Source organism: Mycteria americana, chromosome 2 (genome assembly GCF_035582795.1).
Source record: "Mycteria americana isolate JAX WOST 10 ecotype Jacksonville Zoo and Gardens chromosome 2, USCA_MyAme_1.0, whole genome shotgun sequence".
Lineage (NCBI taxonomy): Eukaryota > Metazoa > Chordata > Aves > Ciconiiformes > Ciconiidae > Mycteria > Mycteria americana.
Window position 1 is genome coordinate 162,843,362 of NC_134366.1, and position 24,710 is coordinate 162,868,071.

The 24,710-nt window shown below is 39.4% G+C and overlaps 1 protein-coding gene across 3 annotated transcripts in view; it reads right to left on the reverse strand.

Moving 5' to 3' along the window:
- Positions 1–637: 637 nt before the first annotated feature.
- Positions 638–24,710, reverse strand: part of TMEM65 (transmembrane protein 65) — a 33,114-nt gene continuing 9,041 nt past the window's right edge. For 2 of the 3 annotated variants that reach the window (XM_075495238.1, XM_075495237.1), the window contains 6 exons: positions 10,066–10,110; positions 7,867–7,934; positions 6,509–6,563; positions 5,214–5,256; positions 4,150–4,255; positions 638–2,554 (listed from right to left, as the gene is read on the reverse strand). In XM_075495238.1, the coding sequence (XP_075351353.1) occupies positions 2,459–2,554; positions 4,150–4,255; positions 5,214–5,256; positions 6,509–6,563; positions 7,867–7,934; positions 10,066–10,110 (413 nt within the window). In that variant the 3' untranslated portion in view covers positions 638–2,458. The remainder of the gene's footprint in view (positions 2,555–4,149; positions 4,256–5,213; positions 5,257–6,508; positions 6,564–7,866; positions 7,935–10,065; positions 10,111–24,710) is intronic. The other variant, XR_012774568.1, reaches the window with a different exon arrangement.

Genomic DNA, 24,710 nt, shown 5'->3' on the forward strand with positions numbered 1-24,710 from the left:
CACATGATTAATTTCTTTGAAGATATTTTAGTTCATTACTTCTCGATAAAAGCATTGGTTGCAGTACAATAGTTTGACATACAGCAACAAAACATACTCAATTTACATGCACAAGCTAATTAACAATAGTACACGGTCTTTCCTATTGCCATTATAAAATGAACACTACTATGACAGCTGACACAGCCTTCTGATTGTTCTCATCAGCTCTAAAAAAGTGACAAAAACTGTGTTCCAGTTGGTACGATGGCAAAGAACAGAGGTTTGGCCACTGCTGGAAGATTCCAGTGAAGATGCCAGTATCATAATAGGAAACAGTGTTGGAATTACTGTAAAAACAGCTACAAAAAAAGCTACACAATTGTTTTGATGTATACTTCAGTTTAAAAAAAAGAACACATGGGAAATACTTACAGCTTTGTATAGAAACATAGCAGAAACAAAAGTACATGCAGAGGAAGAAAAGTTAGAGTTTAAGGCAAGACAAATGTGTGGATGACTAAAAAAACCTGATCACTGAAGTACTGTAAACCAGCAGCAAACTGTTGGGGAAAGAACGCATAATGTTCGAGCAGGATTGGGGGTTTTATTGGGGGGGGGGGGGGGGGGGGGGTTGGAGGGGGTTTTTGTTTGGTTGGTTGTTGTTGGTTTGTTGTTTTTTTTTTTTTTAACTAAAGCTTCCAACTTTGAAAATGCAAACCAAAACTCCTCTGCATTTGTGTTCTATGCCTGGGTGAGATTTCTTTCAGTTTTACAGTTTGGTCCAGATTATCATGGTTTAACGTACAAAGTATAGTACATGCTACTAGGACAATTCACTGCAAGTTTTCAAAGTCTGCTTTTCAAAAAACAGACACAACACTGTCACCTTCATTAAAGGCTGATGTCAAAGTTTCAGTACCATTGTTAAAGGGCTTCTAGAAATGAGAACAGAGAAGTCAGATTTATGACCAAGAGATAAGCAATGAGCTCTGTAAAACGTACATCTTACAATAAGACTTTTCCTATAGTAAATACAAGTAATCAGGGGACTTAATTTTGTTGTTTTTTTTTTTAATATTTCTTTCTAAGTTTCAGAAGTGCTAACAATTCCAGCAATAAAACTTACAAAGTGCCCTGGCTGTGCATCTCTTTTTAGTGTCTTTTCCAAATGGTATTCAAACAAGTAAGAAACCCTCTCCTCTAATCAACAGTTATCAGTTTAGCATTATGCTATTGGCAAGCAGCCAATCCTGAAAATAATCCTGAAATATTATGAACATTCAATAGTTGTAATCAATTTATTCATGACCATATAAAAAAGCACAGTTACACGTAACTGCACTGTCAGATCTATAATACACCAAGTAAGACTGCAAAAATAAAAGGCAAAAAAGGAAAAAGGCCTCAAGTCTCCTTTTTTTGTTGTTTGGTTTTTTTACTAATTGTTTCACAGCAAAAAAAAAAAAAGTAGCAAAGGCTTAATCTTAAATACAAAGTTATAATCTGCAAATCAGGTCCTCTAATCCAGACTGAGAGTACACTTCATTGTTTCAACCGAACCACCCATTACAAACCTGCAATGCCAGCACTCATTCATACCCTGAAGTGTTCCCCGGCCTCGTCCACCCAATCAACTATTCACACCTTGTTTTAAGCAGAACAATAAAAAAAGTTGTTTGTGGTTTTTGAAATAGTTGGTCTGAATTCTTTAATACCACACTCAAATCTCAGGAAGACAAATTTAAGGATCTCTCAACTCAATTCTCAAAATATTGTTTACAAAGGAAAAAAAAAAAGGCATGAATATGGGAGTACAGAAGGTATTAAAACACCACTAAAAAAAATGGACTTGGTAAAGAGCCTACGCTGGAAACACTTACCTTGTCAAAGCATTAAAATTATCATCTTGGAAGACAATTCAAAAACACTTAGTCAGAATTGTGAAAAAATGCAAACTAGACTGGCATGCATTGCTGAAATATCTAATCTAAAGGCTGTGCAAAATGATGGCTGGTGAGGGGGCAACCAGTCACCTTGCAAAGTGAGGGACTTCAAATTACTCATCACTGACCTCCTTAATAATCTGCATTGAAGGACCTGATCAACAGTAGCAAAATTTTTGTCATGCAATTACAACTGTTAAGCAACTCAAGAGTGATACTGTCATCCATGGTGGATTATTAAAGTAATAATCCATTAAAGAATAAGGTCAAAGGGGCAAGTGGTAAACATCAGTTGCCGTAAGTGAAAACACTTCAAAAATTTACAATTAAATAAAAAGTTAGATGATATCTTATAAAAAGAAGTACTGAACACAACAAAGCCACAATAAATTAGTGTTTCCATAAAACGACATGCTGAAGGTTTTGTTCCCAAGTCTATACATTTTTTACTGTCTGTTAATTCCTAAATATTGACAGTGTAATTGAATAATTGAGGTACAGTAGTTTATATTTGTATACGTCTTGTAAAAAGGTTAATTTTTTTCTTCCAGTTTTTCTTCCTCATCGCCAAAGAACAACAAAGGAAACATTCCTAAAATGCAGCCAATGGTCACTCCAATAGCTTTACCCTAGAGAAAGGGGGAAAAAAATTAAGTTTCTCATTGATCAGTTGTTACTCATTTGCTCAGTTGTTACTCATTTGCTGTGTAGTACCAACACAACCAGGAAAACAGACCCTTTGTTCTAGCTTTTGGTTGGGAGCCACATTTTTCTTAGCATGCAGACTAGAAACACAGTCTATGAGAGAGAGACAGATATGACAAGGTTAGAAACAGCATGTGCTGTGACAAAAGACAATTCTGAATAAAGAGGAGAGGAATGATTCATGAAGAGCTGCAGAGGTAGTAAGGGAGGAGACAGAGATTCAAAGGATTAATAGGATGGCCAGGAAGACAGGGAAGGAGAAAAAACAACAACAAAAAAACCAAACAAAAGAACACCAAACCACATTTTAGGTGCACTTATAAATGTATCTGCTTGCATCTGGTAATGCAAATTATCATCAAGGTCAGGAATGAGGAATTCCTTGGAAACATGGCAATTTGTAAAGGCACAAGGTAAAGACAAAAAAAAAAAAAGATTGGCAAACATTTCACAATTGACCTAAGTGTAAAAGTCAACAAGAAAGGAAAGAAATAGGAAAGGCAACATCCAAACCACATCACCAGCAGTAGGTGGACAGTGTTGAGAAACTTGAGACAGTGGGTAAAAAAGAAAAAAATGCTAGCATAGAGGCTAAGATGCTCAGAAGTCTTTTCACAGAAAAGTGCTGTGAATGAACTGCAGTGCAGTGACAAGCTTTTGCCACAGACTCGGCTTCCACCGAGAAAACTCTTGTGTTGAACAGACTAGAGGGCAGCCCACTGACTGCATGCCAATTCTTTCCCCGCTCAATGCTTTGATCTATCACTGCTAAAAGCAGACTTTTCTCCCCTAACTTTTCCTCAGCAAGTGTTATTCCTCTTCCCTTAAACCTGCAAAGATATTTTTCCCCATGAAGGTTCATTCTGGCAAAGTGAAAGAAATATCTGTTTCTTTACTCCATTTCTTATAATCTGTTTCTTTAATCAAAATAAACTAACGCTCTCATTGCTGAAGTGGGACTGCTTCAAATGTTTAAATGTTAATTAAGTAATCATCCTGAAAATGAATCTGCAAGATGAGTGCCCCCTAACTGTAAACCCAGGCAGTGAATATTACTCAAATGCTAAGAGTTTACCCACGGGAAAGCTAATTTCATATCCAAGCTAATTATAGAATATTAGAAATGAATACATACTAGCACAGGTATATGAATAGCAAGCACTTGACAAAAATTGTATAGGAGTAAACTACTAAGGGGTCATAACTTTCAAATAAACTATCTTATCACAGCAGCCAGAGCTCAACCCAGGTATCTGCATAGCATACATGAAGTCATTGCAGAGACTACCCATGTTACTAGTCACCTGTGGCTTGTTGCAGACAAAAAACCACCCAAGCCCAAACCAATCCAGTCTCATCATGCTCCCTGACATAGGCTCATAACTAAACCTTCCAGGAAATGTGCAAATGTTGGTGGTCATTAAGTATTTAATGGCAAAAGTGACAAAAAGGATTTATCACATATTAGTTTACACAAAAAAAGCTCCACGCAAACAGTGCCTACCTACAGGATACTCACCAAGTGTGCACTGAGACGCGTTTGCCACATATCAGCTTGTTTGGGTGTCAGATCAGGGATTGACAGACCCAGTCGTGAAGCTAAAGCTTCTACATAACCTGCAAGACTGGAAGAACAAGAAAACAAGAACAAACAATTTTGGATCTGACACTATCTTCTGGTGAGGATTTTGAAATGTTTGAAGCACTGAACTTAAAATGAATAGATTTTCCTTCAGCATACTGCTAAAGCCATGGAGAGGTAAATATGGGAAAGTGTTCAGACTTACGATGGTCACATTTTGCAATGTAAGTTAACTAATTTTCTCACTGATTTAATATGCAATATTTCCAGAAAAACTTCATGCATTAAGACACAACTGGTGTGAATGTTATTGTATTTTTGCAGTAAGTAATCTTTACTGGAAGAAAGGTTACACACACACAAGTTAGTAATAAGCCTTCTTATTTGCAGAAAAAAAAATTAGAGGGAAAGTAGGAAAAGAGGCATAACACAGCTTTACTTTCAGCAATTACTCAGAAGTTTCCTTTAAAAATTAAAAAGTCAGCTGCATCTGTTTATATCAGAAATAAATATGCCTAGATCTGAAGACATTTCAGATATTTAATTGTTTTATCTGAGGACAAGGAAATGTCTTCAAGACCTAGGCATAAGAATCTGAGGAGGTATATGAGGTATATTCTATCACAGCAATACATTATATCACAAAAAATGTATTTTTCCATTTTGTATTTTAATGAATGCACTTTTTGTAGAAAAAGTTCTAATACTTCCTTAAAAGCAAGCATTACCTACAGACTACATTGAATCAAGTTAAACGTCAATCCCAATTTTATCACTTAAAATATACAATACTGTAATAGCAGGAGAGTTATTCTGTTTCAGAACTATGGCACTGCAGTTTTAACCTTGACAAGAACCACCTAATATTCCAACTTTTTCTTAGCAAGGACAGAATACATTTCTACAGACATGTAGTTTACTGAAGCAAAATTCAAGAGCGGGGAAAAAAAAAAAAAAAATATATATATATATATACATTCTTAATAGAAGTTCAGACATACCCCAGTCCAGCTAAATCTGAAACAAGGTTTCCCAAAGCTGCAGCTGGAGGGAGGAAGAGTGAAGAGAAGGGGAGAAGATGGCAAAGTATTATTTTAATTACAAACAAAACCAACCAGCTCCCCTCCCTCCCCTGCCCAGTGACCCTCACTCTTCTCACTATATATAGCATAAAATATCAGAAGTTACTTACTTCTTTACTTTTTACTAGAAGTAAGTTTTTCTTCTGACCTTATTACAGTTTGTAATAACAGCAGCGGACTAACAATAATAGGAAGTGCAACTATTTTTCTCAACTTATATGAAGAAAACTTGACAAATACAAAAAGACAATACTGACACCTGGAAATCAATGTAACAACTTTTCAGATCAGAGTTAAAAACAACCATGCATGGTTGCCAGTTTCATACAGCTCACACTGGACACCAAGCAAGGCCTTCCAGTGCCTGAAGAGGCACAGGAGCACTGGAAATAGAAGGAGCTGTTAGTCACGTGCGTAGCTTTGATAAACATTTCAACATATCCATGAACTGTGTCAGTTTAGGAATAAATACTGTATGTATGATTGAATAAAGTTACACACTTAAAATACATGATTTCACAGCAGATCTTAACTGAGATAAGCTTGCTCATGATGTGTCTTGCATTGCAACAAAGGGCTGCAAATTTCCAAATTATTAACTTGTTCTGCTATATATGTTTTCATTTAAGCTATCTGCATGCTTTTGAGCAATGCTGCACCTGCTGTTGGTGGATCCATGAGCAGTTTTTTTTTTTTTCCTCTGACATTGCAGAGGCACCAAAGCTGCCAAGCAGAGCTTATCAGTTTTGGCCCAGTGCAGGAGCAGGGTGGCTGCTTGGCCTTCCCGTGGTATCACACGGAGGCAGAGAAGCCACCAAGAACACCAGCCAACACAGTAAAAGGACACCAACACTCATCTTCACTTAGCACTGGAGGCAAAGAGCAACTTATAAATACATATACACACATACATAAATATCAGACCCTCAGGAATTTAGAGCAGTTATTACAGAAATGCAAATACACTTTCCTACAAGACCTGGGATTTGAACTTTCAGATTAAAACTAACAACAAGCATTTCAAAAGCTATTTGAACTGAAATTCCATTTCTGCAAATGGAGTAAGTCCTTGCTTCAACCATAGGTTGTTTCTTTATTAGGAAAGGCAGCTGCAAGACCAAGGAAGAGCCATTTCCAGCCCTGTGACCCACTTTCAGCCTAAAATATAGGAATGTGCCATATTAGTCTACACATACTGCATTTTTATTACTTGCCTGCCATAGTTGAAATTCCTAGGACAACTCCAATTGACAACTCTATTTGGGTTCCCTGAAAAATAAGAGTTTTCTCATTATTTGAGGGATTTGGAGTTAAAATAGATTATATTGATTCAACTGGCAAAAGTATTGCTTACTGCTTGTTTATGTTAAGATTGAAAAGATAAATGGACATTACTTCTACTAGATCTGCGCAGCTCCTGCCCTCCTGGCATATGTGTTTCCCCCTAGGACCAGAGCCTACTTCTGATATTCTTTTAATATTTTATATGTTTCATAATGGCCACCTAATGGACAAAACCCTATCTCTGCGTGCCATTTTCCCCACCGTAATTCTTAGCTAAATGCAGAGCTCTGAACACAAACTTCTACAAATACTGAGCAAACAAATAAAACACAGTATTGTAGCTCCTTACATTTTTAGTTGAAGAAACAAAATCACAGTGAACTGCACAATGAAACAGCAGTACATGGTCCAAAGATGAGAGACAACGTGCATGAATTAAAACAAGATATGTTCCAGTTGGATATAGGAAAATGTTTTCCACTGTGAAGACAGTCGACCATTGGAACAGGTTGCCCAGACAGGCTCTGCAGTCTCTGCCCTTGGATCTTCTCAAGACCCACAGGATAAAGCCATGAACAACTTCTTCTGACCTTACAGCTAACCCTGCATTGAGCAGGAGGTTAGACTAGAGACCCTGAGAAGGTCCTGAGCAGGAGCAAGACTAGAGACCTAGTGGGTCCTGCGGTCCCTTCCCACCTGAATTATCCCATTATTAAGATCACACTGTCAAAGATAATTCTACACAAGGAACAGTATTCTTTGGTCTTTATCCATCTTCTTGGTCCACTAGCCCATTTCATCTTCCAAATGAACAGGAAAATATCTCAACAGAATAGCTCAGAATGCCAGGCTACATCAGTACAAATCAGCCTCAGCACTAACATTGCCTGCATCACTCAGAACAAAGGAACACATCAGTAAAAACCCTGAAGACCTATTCATCAACACATTATAATCACATTATCATCAGTCGGTACAAAAAAATGTATTGACTACATGATCATAAATGTCTCTTACAGCACAAATTAGGAGAGAAAAAAAAGGCAAGCCTCTTCTCAATTCAGTAAAACCAGTTACAATACTGCCCTTCAGAAGGAACAACACTCCTTTGCATTCCGCAAAGGCTGCATAGAGCATGTACATTTTCTTTAAAACAGAAAAATTAAAACAGAAATTAGTGAGTTGATACAGAGGGACTACAGTCTTCCTGAAGCTCTCATTTACTCATTTAGTACTTGAACAATATGAATCTTACTGACTTGATCAAGGAATTAAATAATAAACTTACCGCAGCAATCATAATTGCGTTATCCAAAAATCCAAACCCTACAAAAGGTAATGCATTGTGGAAGAACACTAAAAGAAATAAGTAACAAAGAGAAAATAGATATTTATAAGAGAGTTCACTAGTTCACACGAACTACTGAAATGTCAGTCTAATACTGCCTTTCAGAGAAAAAAAGACAACATACACAAAATCCCTTTCCTACTACTTCTATTAGCGACCTTTCTATTTCTGGTCGGTTTGGTAAAACCCTTTGCTACACATAGGTGTAGCTAATGGCTTGCAAAGAACCAGTTAAATCAACTTACTCTTTGCAAATACCTGTACAATTTTGGATGGAAGCCACTTATGCCTACTACTGCATAAGAGAAATATTTAAACCTACACAAACTTTGATACTATTTACAATCCTTCCAACTGATGTTGCAGTACCACTGAAGATTGCCAAACTGTCTCACCAGACTCCCTGCATTCTTCTCTTGCTCGAAATAAAGCCCCTTACTCTGCAAGTCCCTCTCTATTCCTGTGCAAGAGCTCTATCTTCTTCACGCATTCCTAAAAATTCATATTTTAGAAGTATTGCCTGGAGCTAGGCAATTCTTATCAAAACTCCTTCAGCTAAATCTGCAAATGCTAAGGTGGTTTTCACTAGTGTGTCATACAGCATTATCTCGCTACTCAACCCAAACTTCTGTATCTCAATTTTGTTTGGGCACTATGAGGAGGACAAGTTAGACTTGAAGCTGCTCCTCAATACCTTATTTAAGAAATCAAGCTCCACCTTTTCTTCCATACATTTTTTTCTTTTCCCTCCTGAAACTCCAAGTAAACCCTATTTGAAATATTTCCTATTGCAGGAACTTGGAACATGCTGGTCTGAATAATTTCTAACAACAAGCAAAGTGCTACTGTATCATTCCTTTTTGTCCTGCTCCATTTCCGCTCTCAAGTTTTAGCTTGTAAGCTTCTGATGGAGATAGGACTGAATTTGCACAGCATTGCCTCCAGCTGAGTTCCAAGGTGCTAGCATCATAAGACTAAACGCAGCACTGAGGACAGACTGCAGGAGTAAAAATACAGCTTAGAAAGTTAGAACTTTTCATTTTTTTCAAACATTTAAAACACATCAGCTATTTAGGGTTTTTTCCCCCACTTCAGATGGGACCAGTAATTCCTATATTTTATAAACTTAGAGATGCAAACATATGAAGAGGGAAGAAAGAAGAGTGCATGGACCTCACAGTCGTGAAAAGAGACTGGTATGAGTTCCTTTTGGGTTTACCTCTCACAGACAGCATGAATCCATGATCATATAAAAAACAAAGCCACATTCAAGAGATCTTTCATGCTCAGGTACTAGAACATGTTTGGACTTCTGTAACTACTTTGTAAGAACACACATACCTTCTCAAATGCACAGGTAAGACTAAAGCACAGAACATATGAAATTTTCCAAATTATTATTATTGTTTAAACCACCGCAGGACAAAAACCCCAAAAACTTAAATATCAAAAAAGCAAACAAAGATGCCTAGTATTTGCAAAATGTGTGCACCACACTCTGGAGCTACAAAGGGAGCTCAAATTCTTACCAAAGCTGACAGAATTTTGGAATCCATGGAGTAAACAGAACCCCAGGGACCAAGCAAAAAAAACAAAGAAAAATAAGTGTAGATACCTAGAATAGGAAAATGTTCAACTAAATACATTTGCTCACTGATAAGAGTTTAAAAACACAAAAATATACTGATTTGGAAACTAAATCAGAATCTGAATGACCATGGCATTATAAAGAATACCAAATCTATTTCCAATTTCTCTGCAATTTTATCCCACTTCTCAGTCCATTTAACGTATATGTGACAAGAAGCAAGTCAATAGTTTTAAGCTTAAACACAAAAACCCCCAAAAGGTCCTGCAGCATCAACACCGCTCGGCTGACAAAAACAATGTTTGCTGCTGGCTTTGAACAGTGCAGTCTCATTTGGGCTTTCTGTCCTACTTTCACTGAATGGTGCACATTCTCCAGCTGAGGTGTTATAAAATAAAGAAGGCAGGGTGACTGTTGGTGCTTGCTTTGGTTTTCTGTTACTCCATACGACAGGGATGAGGACAGACCAGCACTTGTGGGAGAAAGATGAAGCAATTTAAAGACAGACTGTACACGTACTGAACCACATTCAATAAACATTCTTCTTTTACCATGTTTCAGTTGTCCTGGAGATGGTGGTGCAACCTCCAACTTCTCTAGAGAAGTCAAAATGAAATAAGAAAGTTAGCTTGTTCATCACAAATTCAGTTTATTATATTACAAAGCGTTTATCAAATTACTAGCAGGCAAAAAAGTAGTTATGTTATTTAACAGCTTTAAAATTTGAAAAATGCTTCACATCTACATTTTTATTATTTTTACAAAAGATAACATGATATTAAAAGCCACAAAGTCTTAGAATGATATTACAAGATTAAATTAATATAGTGATCATGCAAAGTAACAGCATACGTTAGAAACAGCCCGACAGCCATCTTTATTACTAAAAATTAGAAAAACACACTAAAATTAGAAAAACCAGGACATCTAAAGGGAATTGTAGTTTATTATTTGTTTTTAGAGGTCCTCTAAGCATGCATCAGACAACCTTCTTTCCTCCAGAGACAGTCTGCAAAAACCCCCTACCATTTCTGTTCCTGACAGAAGGCACCTTTTAACAAATAATGTGAGAATAAAAGAAAAATACTACGACGACATTAGACACCACTGATTTCAGTAACAGCAGATCAAGTTTGGTCATTTGGTGCATGTTTCACCTGGCATCAAACCATTAAGAGCTTGGAAGGACAAGGACATCAACTCCTGAGCCTGACAGAGTACTCTGTAGGAAGCTGATGCAGTCTATTAGAGGTGACGCACAGACTGCAGCAGCAGCTACCCATTTCACAGGGGCAAGGGAAAGAAAACAAGCTACTTTTTTAGGCTTTTGTTGTTTGTTGTTTTTTTTTTTTTTAAATGTGGATATTGAGCATAAGACCCCTTTTCAAGCTTTAGCAGTTATTGAAGAGCTGCTTCTTCCCTCTGCTTGATAAACTACCTAAGCTCTACAAACACCAGTGGTACTCATCATGCAAGTGGGAGAAGTACAGCCCAAATACTACAGAAATAAAGATCATTCATTTTCCCTAGAAAATGCCAAGGAATTCACAGATTCAAACCTCAGGCTGGAGGAGAAACAAAAGAACGTCCCATGGTAAACAGAGGGGAGCCCTGCAAGAGCCAATCTTCCAAAGCCGCAGGCATCGCTGGTGCCTGACAGCCAGAAAATGTCAGACCAAAATTTTCAGCTTGTGTTCAGGAAGGATGGGACCAAGGGTGGGACCTATTTTCCCAACACAAACTTCTCCTGCACTTGTCTGCATGTGGTCTCCCTCCATCCTTGCAGGTTAAGCAAAGCTTTTACAGAAGCATGGAAAAAAGAGAGCACTGTCTATATATACCAGTACTGCCCTTTCAGCAGCTTTTCTCAGACACAGCAAATTCATACAACACTGGGGAAAATCAGAGCCACTTTGAACCAAAGAGATTAACTGAGGCCATAGTTTCCAAAAGCTCTAGATGCCCTGGGTGGGCATCTTAGGTGGCCAGGTGGCCAGGCAACCTAAGCCAGCGGCTGTCATGTTCTTGATGCAGCTTTCCTAACCTCCTCTTGCTCCATCCTGCTGGATGCCAGGGAGAGAATGAAAACCCCAAACCATGAACTCAAGCACAGAAGGTCACTGTGCTGCCCTCCACAGCTTTCTGCTCCAACGGGAAGCTCTCACACCGACCAGCTTGGTTCCTTGGCTTCATGTGACACTGCCACTGAAACCATCCCCGCTGAAGTACCATCTATTCTTCAAGTTTAGTTCTCCATATACAAGGACTTAACGATAAAAAGCTGTAACAGCCTACATAAACTTCCAGGAAACACTCTATTTAAGTCTGAGGAAGACATCTTTTCATAGTTTGCCCTGATTATGATATCCAGTTAATTCAGATAATTCCCAAGTGAAGCATTTTGGGTACCAACACAGAAGATAGAAGACTATTCGGTTTGTCACACAATACTACAAAGCTCCAGAACATCAGTCTTGTGGATTTAACTACAGCTGATGTTTGAGTTTGATAGCACATGGCAGTCTACATAATTACACTCTATTCAGTGTAGCTAGAAAGCTATTAAAAAGCTAAAAACCAGTGCATAATTGATTTCAGAAGCTTATTACCAAAAGGAGGAATTGAGGACAAGTGTTTGGTAGGAGAAAAAAAAACCCTATCTTTTACATCTATGAATAATGGGAGTTTCAAGCCACATTAACTAAAAAGGACATAAAACTCCGCCTTTAGAGCATAAATCAAGGACTATCTTGGGTTGGTTTTAAAAGGAGGGAGGCTGGGGGACACTACCTTGGAGGTAGAGGAGAGATGAATTAGTACAAGGTAGAGGGAAACAGCAAGGGATCAAATATAAGCGAAAATTACTTCATCATTGACATAACCTGTTTTGGTGGTGTGGGATTGTGCTGGTTTTGGCTGGGATAGAGTTAATTTTCTTCATAGTAGCTAGTATGGGGCTATGCTTTGGATTTGTACTGAAAACACTAAACACTGTTGATAATACAGGGATGTTTTTGTTGTTGCTGAGCAGTGCTTACACAGAGTCAAGGCCTTTCCTGCTTCTCACCCCACCCCACCAGTGAGTAGGCTGGGGGTGCACAAGAAGCTGGGAGGGGACACAGCTGGGACAGCTGACCCCAACTGACCAAAGGGATATTACACACCATATGGCATCATGCTCAGCATATAAAGCTGGGGGAAGAAGAAGGAAGGGGGGTACGTTCGGAGTGATGGCATTTGTCTGCCTAAGTAACCATTACACATGACGAAGCCCTGCTTTCCTGGAGATGGCTGAACACCTGCCTGCTGATGGGAAGGAGTGAATGAATTCCTTCTTTTGCTTTGCTTGCACGTGCGGCTTTTGCTTTCCCTATTAAACTGTCTTTATCTCAACCCACGAGTTTTCTCACTTTTACTTTTCTGATCCTCTCCCCCATCCCACTGCGGGGGGAGTGAGTGAGTGGCTGTGTGGGGCTTAGTTGCCGGTCGGGATTAAACCACGACAGGGATTCCTGCTAAATACCCATTTTATGAAGCAGGGCACATAAGGTGGTTCAACATCACTAGGGCAATCAAACATTAAAAGAGAGGTTCCTAAGAACAGCACAGTGGCACCATGCTCTGGAGACCAGACTGCTCTCATCCAGCCATAGGGAACTCTTGTGTATGTAACAGCATCTTCCTGACGCATCCATAAGAACTTTTGGTTTTATAAGAGTGTTGCCAAACTCATCAGGAAGTGTGCCTCACATACAGCTTCCCTCATCACTGAAATAAAAATTAATCTGGGAAGAAAAATCTGAGATCACATGTATTAATGAGACAGGGATAGGGGAAGTCTGACAGAAGAAGATCAGATAACTAACTGCAGGTCAACCCTACTCACCCTCCAGAGACAGAAGCTCCAATCCTGACACCCTCTCTGTCTGAGCCAGGATGCTCATCTCTAGCCTGGAGAGGGTATCTAGTCCCACCCTGCTCAAAGCCAGGCCAAATCAGACCAGGTTGCTCAGGACCTTGTCACACGGTACCTGCAGGACCAGGCTCAAGGAAAAAGCTATCCTCTGTAGAGCACCAAAACAAGCCTTTAAGCACAAAGACGACTTCACTGACAGCTGAAGTACGCTCCGCCGCTGCGAGGTACAGAGCACTACGGGGAAGGGGGCTGGACCAGCTCAGCTCTACTTGCAGAGTCCAAGGCTTAGTTTAAAGCTAGGACACTGGGAGGAAAAAAAAGAATTAAATCAGAAAGAGTTAGATAACCACTGTGGCATGAAAGCAAGTAACCTTTTTACAGAATCACTTCCAATACCACCTCTTTAAAGCATAACATACTTTAAAACTCTGCAAGATATGAAGGCACAAGGGGAACACATCTCTTGGAGAGCCAAAAAAATTCTTTAAAGCAGTCTTTTAAAACTCTAGATAGCAAAATGTATTTCAGAATAGGGTATTTATTCACAGGAAGCTCTTCTGACTATTGAATTTTCAAGGCTCAGCAAAAAAACAAGAAAAAAAATCTTCAGAGTGTACCACAAGGTAACATGCTCTTCACTTGTTTTACTGGAGGGAAAACAAAAATTCAAATTGCAAAATCCCCCATCAAGAACTGAATTCAGACAAAATACAACAGTTCAGAGTTTAAATGCCTGGGAAAAAAAACTGAAGTACTCCAGTACTGCATATCAGGACAGCCATTCACCAGCTCGTCCTGTGCCAGATTGCTGAATAAGACACCAGAATTCATCTAATCACAGAAAGAATAAAATGAAATGGCAGAGTAAGGAATACTGCTATTTTCTAACTGACATTCATTACCATAAATGAAGTTATAAACCAAGGTTCAAGTGCAATACAGGTCACAAGCCCTGAATTAGCAAAGTCTAGGGAGCAGAAAAAAAAAAATTAACTGGCTCTTAAATCTGTTCTTGATCTTTTTTGAATGTACAGTATCACTTTTTTTGCTAACTAAACATTTACCTTTTTTTTTTTTTTAATAGATAGAACCCAGGGAGGAATACAAAACTGTCCATGCAAATAATACCAATATCCACAACCTGGCCCAAATCCAGCAAGTTAAATTAACTCTGCGAACTGTAGCCAATTTAAACCAAGATAGTACTTGCAATTTAGTTTTAAGATTATTACTCTTAGCTGACAAAAACCCCAACTGACTAACAGGTAATGGGGGCACATTTATTCAGACACTTGGTAAAAAACAAAAAACAAAACCAACAACAACAAAAAAACCCAACCAAACAAACACAAACCAAAAACCAGAAAGTTGTCATCACCGGTTTTTGAATTATCAATTTTTTAAGAACTCGCATACAAGGGAACTTGCAAGCCTAAAGGCACATATTATTATGTTTTACTCAAATTGCAGCTAACACTGCCATAAAACTTTATAGCTAAATCTGTTACTGTCATCCAGGGGCAGGAAACACCTAACAGTGATAACAGGTACTATGGCCAGGGCTACCCTAGGAAGATAAATGCTACACCTGAGTCTTGTTAAATCTAAGACAAGAATATGAGCAGCGTTTATAGATTTTTAAACAGTGACCAAATTGTTAAGATTAACGATTTAACAGTGACTATCAAGAAGGTAAGGAGGAGGAATATGAAAAATATTAATAATCTAGATCCATTATAACCTCATTGTAGGCTCTGAAGGTTAGTGCCTCATCTGGAAGTTACAGAGAGTTTTGTCTCAAATGCATCAATCTGTTTCCTCCAAAAAGCCTGTCCGGGTCACTTCAGCAAATCATTCAGATACACACCATGGAGACAGCGAGGGCTTCACTTGCACAGAACAAGAAACCAAAGCAATTGTTGTGTTTATTAAGAAGAGGTACTCCTTTACACATGAGTTCATAAGAGGATCTTTATCCCCAAAAATCGTGATTGGAGCCTAGAAACGAGATGTGTGTTATTGCTTTGTTCGGTATCCAGAGGTGGATCCTAAAGAGTAAATTCTGACTATGATGTACGAGTTCATTCACGGAATAAGCTCATAAGGCACATCCCCATTCCCCTTTGTTCCTCCTCTGTTCTTCTCAAGGTTTTAACAAAAACTGCAGAAACCTCAGTACATACAGAAAACACAAAGCTGAAAAACCGTGTCCACTGATCTTCGATTGGGTTCCCTTAATATTCCAGATGGGAATAAACAATCCCACAAATTGACAGCAAAGAAAAAATTCTGCATCATGTGTTATATGATGCAGATATATACAAATGGTTTCCTGTTACTACAGCAATTAAGGCATGAAAAGATGCTGACTCTTGCAGTGCTAAATATAAACTTGGCTGTTAGCCCGTTCAGTCACATGCACACAAGAAGAGAAAGCTGAGCAAGGCACTAGCAAGAGATGAATAGACAGAGGACATGATAGTTATCTTTTCAGGGGTAGTAGAGAAATTATTCTATGTCCAAACAAATATTCTGCATAAATACAAATAGGACACTATGGGCATTAAAGACCTTTTTTATACTCTCAGTAACAATGTAGAAAATTACACAGTGATTACGTTCCATCCCCTTCCCTGAAAAACCTTGAAGTACCAGAAGAGATTATCATCTTTATTTGAAACTACTGTTACATCTAGGGGACCAAGTGCTGAACAAGCTTTGCAGGAGTGCCAGCCGCTCCCAGTTCTCTCCGGGGATCAGCCAACCAATTCCCTTCAGAACAAAACCCAGGGGTGACTTGAGGGCTAGTTCACTCCCGGGATCCCGTCCTAACAGGTGGGCAGCCTGGACATAAGGGTCCCAGGACAAATCCAGGGCCAAGTGCCACATACAACGGATGCAGCAAGCCTGCTACGAAGGGAAAAAAAAACCCACCACCCTATGATTGGGAATATAGCTATTCTGCACCACCTCATCTAGTGGTCAGTAGTTACTCCCTAGAACGGATGCATTTAGCAACAGAAATGTACATTATTTCTCACCAGATGCAGGATAGTGTATGTTTAAATACCATAGAACTTAATTTCAACTTTATCTGCAGTGCCTACTGGATGTTCATCATCAAATATTGTGGGTATACAATACACTTATCCTATTAGCCTTTCTGAAAACGTGATACACCATTCACATCCTTTTAAAGATTTTTAACAAAACACAGAGACCTAAGGTGGAAAACCTGACCAGAAATCTAGGAGAAAGCATAAGATACAAACAGGTATCCAGAAATCCGAATCACTCTTCATCATTAAGATCTTTTTTTTCCTGATCTAATCCAATTCTCTATCAGTGCCTTATAAACTTAAGGGTCCGCCTTCCATGTCCACTCAAGCACATCCATGCCAAAATAGGATTTGCAGTAGTTTGCTTAACAAGGTCTCAAACTGCAGCTGAAAAAAATTACAAATAAGATGCTTGCCTCAAGATTCAAGAGGGTTAATCAGCTAAAATGACAACAATGCAGAAAGGACTCGCAATTTGTAATAGAGGGGCAGGGTAAGGATATAAATTCGGAGTTTGAGCTGTCTCCTTCAGAGAGAAATGGAAAATGGCAGAAAAAACAGTGGAAGTGTTTGTATAAAAATGCCAGGAACATAGTAACATCGAAAGAAGAGTGAACAGGAACAATAACACGGTATTCTGATCTGTGCATTCCAGAAGTGAATGGTTATATATTATTTAACAAAAAAAAAAAAAAAAAAAAAAAAAAAAAAAAGAAGGTACTTGAGTGCTGCCAGGAAATAAACTGGCTGTAGCAATTCCCTGACTGGGCTTAGCCATCCACAGAGTGAAAATTCTCTGCCTCAAAAAACCAAAGTCATACCCATCATCCCAAATGGAGGCTGGCTCTTCTTTCCCTCCTCACCCTCTCCATTTCAACGCTTGGGGACTGCAATGAGTTCCCAGGAGCCAGAGGAAGGACACCTCTTAAAGGCATAGCAAACTCTTCTGTCTTTGGATGAACAAATCTTCCCCTGGGATTAACAACACCCTCCCTACTAGCTATGGAAAAAAAACCAGATAACTACTTCAGACTAACATCAGAGTGGAATTAATCTCACCCAAATATACTCGTCTAACTGTGTTTCAGTGAGATGAGGTGCTGGCACTTCTATGTCAGCACTGATTTTTCTTGGGTCTCTCTGGTTCAAAGTAAGTATCTATCAATCATTTCACCAGTCTGCAGCTGAGCAAAGCAGCAGCTCAGCAACAGGGCGGCACTGGAAACAAATAAGATCACAGTATCTATGTATTATCAGGGTGTGAGATGAGGTTTTCAGCTGTCCTCCATAGCAGGTTCACATAACAGCATAAGCAAAGCAATTCTGTGGGACACCACAAAAGATTTGTTAACAGGAGTTATGGGAGCTCTGCGCACAACCAAAGAGATCTGATCTAGTGGAGGGCTTTCGCCACCTTTAAATAGAAAAGCATTAGGCATCACTGATGCCTACATATTAGTGCTCATTAAATATCTAGGGAGGTGTATAAATAATTGTAATATCATTTATTTAACTATGTTTCCCCCAGGCCCTGATCTTAAAAAGAAACCTGAGAAGTTGAGAGATTATTTTGTTTATTCCCACTCCTCCTCTCCCTTATGCTCTTCTCCCATCTGCCCAAAACAATACTCGTTTCCTCAGGAAAAAAGAAGGGGGGAAAAAAAAAAAGATAATTTATGAAGAAAGCCTGAGCATTGGCTTTCAAGCCCAGGGGCATGATCCCGTGCTCCCAGCCAGCAGCACACCCCCTTGGAGGACAAAGCTGATCGATGACAGCCTTTGCAGCGCCGCAGGGAACAGGGACGCTCCCCCCCTCACTGCCCCGGCACAAAACAGAGCATATTAATAACATGGGGTGCTTGTGCCTCATAGCAGCAGCAGTGGACCAGGTCCACACTATACTCACTGGCTTTTTCCAGCACACTTGTTGTTTATACTGTCATTCTCAGGCACAGGGTATGAGCTTTTGCTTTTTGCAATATCCAAGGGTCTTGAAATGAGAAAAAGTGACTTGGTTAGCATCAAGAGAGATGCATAGCAATGCTTACTGGAAGAGCAAATCCAAGGCTGGCAACAGCAGTGCTCCCCACAGCCACTGGTACCAGCAGCACCTGTACTCAGACAGCACAACCCTGCCAAAAGCCAACACCATGCACAGGTAGTTACGGCAGTGCAGTAACACCAGGAGGGCAACTGGTAAATCTGATGGGTTTGGTGGGATTTTTTTTTTTCCTTTAAGAGAACTCTACTATGATCTTTAAAGAAAGCTGAAGACAAACTGCTATTAAAGCACATACCACTAAGTATCAGCCTTTTCTTACGCAGAAAGTTTCATTCCCTGCCTGAGGATAACCTTGGATGCAACTAAGACTGCAGAAATAAGCTTCTCTCTGAAATAATTTTACATGCATATAGAGTTTATTGCTTTTCATCTGTCTCAGAATTAAAACATCTACCCAGAATGAGAGAGACAGAGTGGACAGATAAACTGAATTATGTTCAAACATTTCATTACAGACTCACATTAAGTATAATTACACTCCTCCTAATTTTTCACTGCATTGGGGAAATAAGACAGAAGTATGAGCTGCCCTGAAGTCCTTAAGAAAATAATCATACCTGTCAGCAAAAAAGAACACCATAAGAAACCACTGACAATTTAATTTCCAGCCATAAATTACACTCAGATAATTTGTACCTCTCTGTATAAATGCTTAATGAATACAGAAGGCAGTAGCAATGAAGCTATTAACTCTTAACCTACTGCTAGAGGTAGTGCAGTAGGTTCGTCACTTGGGTACCTTTCTTCTTCCCTTCCCCACATAACTTAGCAAAGCCTCTGGCTGCATTTGTGAAACTAGTCAGACTTCAACATCTGACTCTGCACAGTCAAAGCCAAGCTGCAATGTCAGCTATCTTTGGCAAATGGCTGAAGGAATGAATGTTACATGATAGAATGTAAAAATAGAAAAAAATACACTTTACATGGAACTTCATCTCAAAATGTTTTCTTTTGGCTTTTATGTTATAAGAATATGGAATATCTGCTAGGTTGTTACGCAGCTGCATTATTTAGTAATTTATTCTGCATGTGAATTTTAAGTTCTACTCAAAAATTCACTCTGTTCATGAAAATGATCTGCAATTATTAAGATCGTTCGTAAATAAAGTCATATAAATAAGGAGAAGCAGAGGACAACAAAGACTACTGGGCTCTACTCTTCCTATAAGTGAACAGTTCTGACTAAGTTCACTGTTAACTCTTTCAAGCAAGTGTCTTTATTCTGCAAAACAAAAAAAGGAAAATTCTTCTCCCGGTCAGTGTTTCAGCAGCCTTTGGTAAGCATGAGCCTTCCCTCGGGAGGATTAACTAGCTCAGCTGCAAGTGCATCTCTGCAGCTGGAAGCTGCAGAGCTAACACAAGCTTCAGCCCACGTCACACCACTGCAAGTCACAGCTGTGCACACACTCCCTCTAAAGCGGCTTCGGGACCTCTGCTCTATGAAGTACCACACATCTGATCCGTTTATTTAATCCCAATGTTGCTTAATCTTCCCATGAAACTACCCAATGGCAGTTTATGAAAGACTAGGTTCCACCACCTAGCACAGTCCTCCTTTTTCAACTTTGCACGTTTTCCCTTTTACACTACTAGTTTTTTTTACCTGTTCCTTTGTCACAGTTTCAACTGTGAATGCCCAGCAGACTCCTGCGCGCGCTGAAATTATATGCTCCGCCTCCAGTTCTGCTAATCAGCTTGGGAATTATTAAATTACAAACACAAACCCACAGCTGAATCCAAGGTTTTCTGCACACATAAGCCTGTTTTGTTTTCTACACGGGAGGAAATATGGAATCTGATCTATTTAACGCTTTTCCCCTTGGCAGTGGAAAGCATGCTGTGGCACTAGTGTATTGCCTGCATCAGTGACACACCTCTAACACCAGTATTTACTGGAGACCTTAAATTTGTGCTCCTACAGTTCTTTTCATGCTGTGCGATGGGGGCTGATCTCAGCCTGCCTCCAGCATCCTTCCCTCCCTCGTTCTCAGCTGCTTCTCCAAAATCTGGGCAATGTTTACACAGCCCCTTCTCCGGCAGCGAGGAAAGGGATGGATTCAGGCTGAGGATGCCTTTTGCAGTGCTGAAGTAAAGTGCTGTGTGATGCAGGGGGGCAGCCGCTGATCCCAGGAGGAATAATCCCAGATAGCGAGCCAAAGGGAGAAGAGACAGAGCTCCCTACCTAGTCACAAGACAAATTTTGCGGTAAAAAATGCTCCCAAATACAATTGCAAGTACTTGACGATACTAAAAAAGTAACCTGGGAGATCGAAACAGTATTGCCTACTAGCGCAAGTCACCGAATGTGCTGTTAGTGACACAGAGGGATCCCAGAACAAACTCTCGCCTGCGGCACAAAAACCCTCATGGCACCTTCCATGAGAAAACAGGAGAGGCAGAACCTTAGGTCAAATACAAAACTGTACCTTAAAGTGATCTAAAGTCATGTTGCTGCTGCAAGGGGTGTTCGATACTTTTCTTCCTGTTCCCAAATTCCCCCTTTATTCAAACACTTGTGCTCAGCCAGGTGTACAGCCAGGCCCAGAGAAGAACTGCAGTGCTAGCATGGAAAGCAGAAACAGGACTTGGACATCCAGAGGTTTTCAGGGCATGGGGGACAAGAATGGGATACTCCCCTTGCACAACCTGGGTGAAGCCAACAGTAAATCTGCACCATACAGACAAGACACATCTACTACACATCAGCTCGTCCACAGCTCATCTGTGCATGCTCTTATCCCACAGCGGGGAAGCCATCTGACTGTTTTTCCTCCATGGCTGGGAAAGAATAATTAAAGTGAGCTTTTTTTTTTTTTAACTGAGCTTTTACACAAGGTCAGACATAAATCGCAGTAAAACTCAGCCATGTTATGTTCCAACTGCAAAAGCTGAAATAAGCAGCATCTGGAAACATGGCTGATATAACAGGTTCCTAGCATCCAACACAGAGAAGTAAACCAATAGTAAAAACAATACAAATCCAAAGACCTTTTTTCTTTCTGATAAACCAGATCCAACACATGAGTAAACAAGTCACATACATTTCCCACCAGAACCAGTCATCTTTGACACGAGCCATTTGTGCTGTATCACAACCACAAACACACCTTTGTTACGTTCCTTCTGTTCGGGGAGAGGGACATAGAATCGCAAGAAGCCTGTCTGACATTTTCAAGAGGAAGAGGTCACCAGGCTGATTATAACACCACTTCCACTTTTGCAGCTACCTATTTACTTTGCTTTATTTACTTTACTCCATGAAATAATATAAAATAGGTAACAGCAAAATTGATGGGGGGCGGGGGAGAATTTCAAGCTGCTCTCCCATCTCTTATCTCTGGCAAAAATCTTTATTTATTAGGCAAGATGGTTGTGGCTCCAGCTGGCAATTCTTACATCTCTTCATCTTGAATGAAGCAGTTAATTTTACATTTGTAACATCACATCTTTACTTGTTCTTTGTAAAAATCAGCCCATTGCCAGGACTTAATGAAGCAAGGAAACAGCTGGATTGAAAGGCTATTTGCAATATGAAAATACAAGCTGATGGTATTTAAAAGAGCAGCTGTCTAAAGAAATTGGTTTGTTCCATGTACTTTTCTCTCCAGTCTTCCATGACACCCAATAAAGCCAATAAAACACAATTTCTACCCATTCAGACTGCCATGAAAGATGGGATAATATCCTAATGGGGACTAATGATTCACACTCTTAGTGTAAGATGAGTTACAGTGAACTGGCCAGCAGTAAGGGATGGATCACTGCATAGAGCCAAAGGCTATCAAGAGCAAGTAACTGAAACCCATGAACAAAAAAGTTATTTTAACAGTACAATAACTAGAAACTGATTATGTCTAAAAGAAAAATGCAGCTGGTCAAAATGCAACAATTACCTACTGGTTCACAGTAAGCATTTGGACCTGAAGAAAATACCAGAGCTTTGTGGCAATTCAGCTTTACATACATCAACACACACCAAAGGAGATGGATCTCTGTTCATGGCATGGACAAGAATCACATGCCATGTCCCATGTCTCCTCCTAACCCTGCCTGAAGACTTCCCAGAAGCTTTGAAAGAACTGCTGGTGTCCAGCCAACAGGTCCAGACTATCTCTGAGAAGTCAGCTTTGGGAATCAAAGTCTGGGCCACCGCTGAGACCCATGTCTCTGGCTCCTCTCAGTTCAAGTTGGCCTCACTGTAGGAGCCTTTTTCTCTCAAACTTTCCCATTCTTTTTGAAATGAAAAAGATTTTTCAAGGCTTCGTCCTTCCCCCAGGTCATGCAGGAGCCTTTCACCAGGATCACTGCCAAATGGTAAGGCAAGTTTTAATTCTGGAAACGCCTATGCTCTTACCTGACATCCTAAAAGCTACGAAGTATTTAGCAAGCATGTTGAGGAAAGGTTTTATCCCTGGGTACAAGCAGTAGGAAAGAATAAAACAAGCCACTTGCTCCTTATGTCCGCTTTAATGCAACAGAAGAGTTGCCACAGAATGTGCCCCATCTCCAAACACACACATAACATTGTACTCTTCAAATACATTCCTATTTGCTCTTTTTATTATCTAGAGAGAAACGTGTAAGTTAAAAAAAATGACCTGTTGGAATTTGCCAAAAGCTAAAGCACATCAGTTTGTCAAAATTAAATTTAAAAAACCTCTAAGAACACCCCAAAAAGCAACAAACATGATGAGCCCATCACATACAAATGGAAAACTGGATATTAGGAAATTTTACTTCATGGAAAGGGTTATCAAGCATTGGAACAGGCTGCCCAGTGAACTGGTTGAGTCACCATCCCTGGAAGTATTTAAAAGACGTTTTGATGATGTGCTTAGGGACATGGTGTAGTGGTGGTCTTGGTAGTGTTAGGTTTATGGTTAGACTCGACGATCTTAAAGGTCTTTTCCAACCTATATGATTCTGTGATTCTGTGAAAACAGCAAATGATGCAGCAAAAAAAGTATAGCAAGTATCAGTATGTATTACAGCCGCTAGGGTGGATATTTTATTAATAATTAACATACAAATATCTAAGAATCCAAAGTAAATGAACACTGGAAAAAACATCTGATTTCATATTCCATAGTTTTGAATGAAATATGCACTCTGCTGGGTTAAAAACAGTATTTTCTGCACTTTGCCTGAAAAAGCTCCCTGTGTTTCAGAGGAAGCAAGGGTTTCATTACAGGCACGGGTTAGTCACATCCCAAAAATTCCAAGGGGCAGGTTCGATGTTAAAGGAAGTTCTCACACACAGCAACAAAACAGAAACAAGAACATGTGCTTTCAGGTTTTTGAAATAACACCATGATAATTTAAGGAGAAAGAAAGAGCGGAGGGGGCACAAGACAGCTCACATGCACAAGTCCAGCTTTGCCCAGTCTGAGACTCTTCTTTACCAGCAAAAAAAAAAGCCCCCCCCCACCCCCCCACCCCCCCAAAAAAAAACCCCAACAACACCAGAGAGATCCAAGACAGCTTCCTTAAGTACTCTGTTTGCATGATATACTTATCTCATTTTTCCATTTCCTTTTTAGAAAAGATTTTCTGCTGGAGACACCAGCTGCCTCTGTAGTTCTGTATTTGGATTGATTAAATAATAAATAAGGCTGACTAAAGCTAAGAGTTTTCAGTTGAATGAGGAAGCTTTAAGTAATTTCTTTCTTAGAGCAGCTGGTAGACTTAATTTTCTTTTAATTTCGATTACACACTGAAACAGTACCTCTGTGTTCACAGAATAAACACGATCCATTTCATTCATGCCTAGTACATGAAGATCTCAGTGTTTCTAATCTATCACTCTGAGAGGTTTAAGTTGCATTATAAGTAAAAGTTGCATTTCAAGTGATCTTTCCTAAAAAGACCTAACAGCACCCCTTGTACCAGAAAAGATAGCTAAAAGGAAAAATCTGTCTCCTGATAAATATAAAATTTATTATTTTTACACAAGACACATACAGTTGAAGAACAATGGCTCAAGGTTTAGATTTTTTTTAAAACCCATGATTTAAAAATGTTCGTGCATGACAACTATTTTGCACACATCACATGCTTAAACACATGCAAAAGATGGAAAACAAATGTTAATTGGAGCAATTTTCTATTTTACCTTTTCTAAAACATTAATTGCAGGGAAGGGAGAAGGTAGCTAACTAA